The sequence below is a fragment of the Hydractinia symbiolongicarpus genome, chromosome 1 (assembly GCF_029227915.1).
Source record: "Hydractinia symbiolongicarpus strain clone_291-10 chromosome 1, HSymV2.1, whole genome shotgun sequence".
NCBI lineage: Eukaryota > Metazoa > Cnidaria > Hydrozoa > Anthoathecata > Hydractiniidae > Hydractinia > Hydractinia symbiolongicarpus.
In genome coordinates, this window is record NC_079875.1 from 26,649,650 (window position 1) to 26,651,549 (window position 1,900).

At 30.4% G+C, this 1,900-nt stretch overlaps 1 protein-coding gene across 1 annotated transcript; it reads right to left on the reverse strand.

Moving 5' to 3' along the window:
• Positions 1-374: 374 nt before the first annotated feature.
• Positions 375-1,698, reverse strand: LOC130624171 (uncharacterized). The gene is made up of 2 exons (XM_057439773.1): positions 1,125-1,698; positions 375-1,075 (listed from the first exon to the last, which is right to left on the reverse strand). Exons 1-2 carry the CDS (start codon positions 1,696-1,698, stop codon positions 375-377), a joined length of 1,275 nt encoding a protein of 424 aa, XP_057295756.1.
• Positions 1,699-1,900: the final 202 nt, after the last annotated feature.

Sequence of the window (1,900 nt, forward strand, 5' to 3'; positions counted from 1 at the left end):
CCTGCAACAGAAACACATTGTTTTCTGTTAAATAAATAGGAAAACCAGTTCAGTGGAGTCCCTCTTATCCCATAATGTTTTAGTTTTTGTAGTAGTATTTGATGATCAACAGTATCAAATGCTTTTGCAAAGTCTAGAAAAATTGCACAAGACAATTCTTTACTTTCCATTGCTTCGGTAACTTTTGATAATAAGTCATGCACAGCAAAACTAGTAGAACTATTTTCTCTGAATCCATACTGGCTAGATGTGAGCACTTTATTCATGTTAAGAAAGTTTAAAAGACGTTTGCACATTAGCTTTTCAATTAATTTATCAAAAATTGGTAGAACAGAAATGGTTCTATAATTTTTTGCTTCAAAGCGTGAGTTACCTTAATACAAGGGTGTTATTTTTGCAAGTTTTAGTTTATCTGGAAAGATTCCTGTTGAAAAGGACTTATTAATTATTATAATTAGTGGTTCACTAATGATAGTTTTAATGTCTTTAATGACATTGATAGGAAAGTTGTAAATGTCAGATGCTTTTTTCCCATTAAATGACCCTAGTAGATCCTCCACTTCACATTTGGTAACTGGTGCTATATAGAAGCTTGTGCCAATTTGATTTTCAAGGTAAGAAGTAAAATCTCTCTTTGTAGTTTGTTTTGGAAGTTTTTTAATGAGAGATGGAGCAACATTTACAAAGTACGAATTTAGCTGTTCTGTGATATCGGTTGGATTATTATATGTTTTCCCATTGGAGATGATAACATTTGGTGATTCATCTTTTACCTGTTTGCAATTAATAATTTGGTTGACTTCCTTCCAGAACTTTCTTATGTTATTCTTACATGAAGTAAAATGATCTTTGTAGTATTGGTATTTTGCTTTACGTATTTTGTGGTTAATGTCATTTCTAATCGACCTGTATTGCTTAAGAATTTCCCTGTCACCGGTTTGGATAAAATGGCTATATAGGGTGTTTTTTTTCCCAATAAGTTTTAGAATAAAATCATTGATCCATGGCTTTCTTCTTTGCTTCATTTTTTTGTTAGAGATTGATTTCAATGGAGCATGTTTATCGATAAGAAGACCTATTTTGTCATAAAAAAAAATCATACATAGAATTTATGTCTGTGGTACCTTCTAGGGAGTCAACCATATTACAATTTGTTAGATCTGCCAGAAAAGCTTTCTGATCAAAATTTTTGTAGTCCCTTTTGTAAACCTTATTTTTGCTTTTCCTGTCCTGTTTTTTGCAGATTATTAAAAAATTAGGTAAATGATCAGAAATGTGAGAAAGCAAGTTACCACTTGTGCAAACATATTCGAGCCTATTAAAAAAAATATTATCTATTAGTGAGTGACCATCATTCTCAGAAAATCTAGTAGGTTGTATATTGTGCAGTTGATAAAACCGAGATAAAAGAATATTGAGAAATGTATCATTTTTGGCTGACAAAAAATTAATATTTAAATCCCCCATAATTACAGACTCCTTTTTTTCTTTATCACATGTAGCCAGTATGGATTCCATCTTCTCCAAATACGGTGCAAGATTGCTTTTTGGATGTCTATAAACAACACCTATTATCATATTTTTTAAATTTTTGTTATAAATTTCGATAAAAAGTGTTTCAAATTCACAGCCATTTTCATTACAATTGATGGAAAGATCCTCTCTTTTAATGTAGTTAATATCTTTTTTAACATACATACCACAACCTGAATTTTGAGATTAGCCACAAGTATATGTATAAGGAGAATATGCTTCCATAGTCTCTACGTTAATGTTACTGCTAGTTGTATGCCATGTTTCACTTAGACCAATTATATCAAATTCAAAATTTAAATTTTGTAATAGTAGTGTTAAAGATGTGATGTTTTTGTTGTAAGATCTAATATTTGTGTGAAAGATG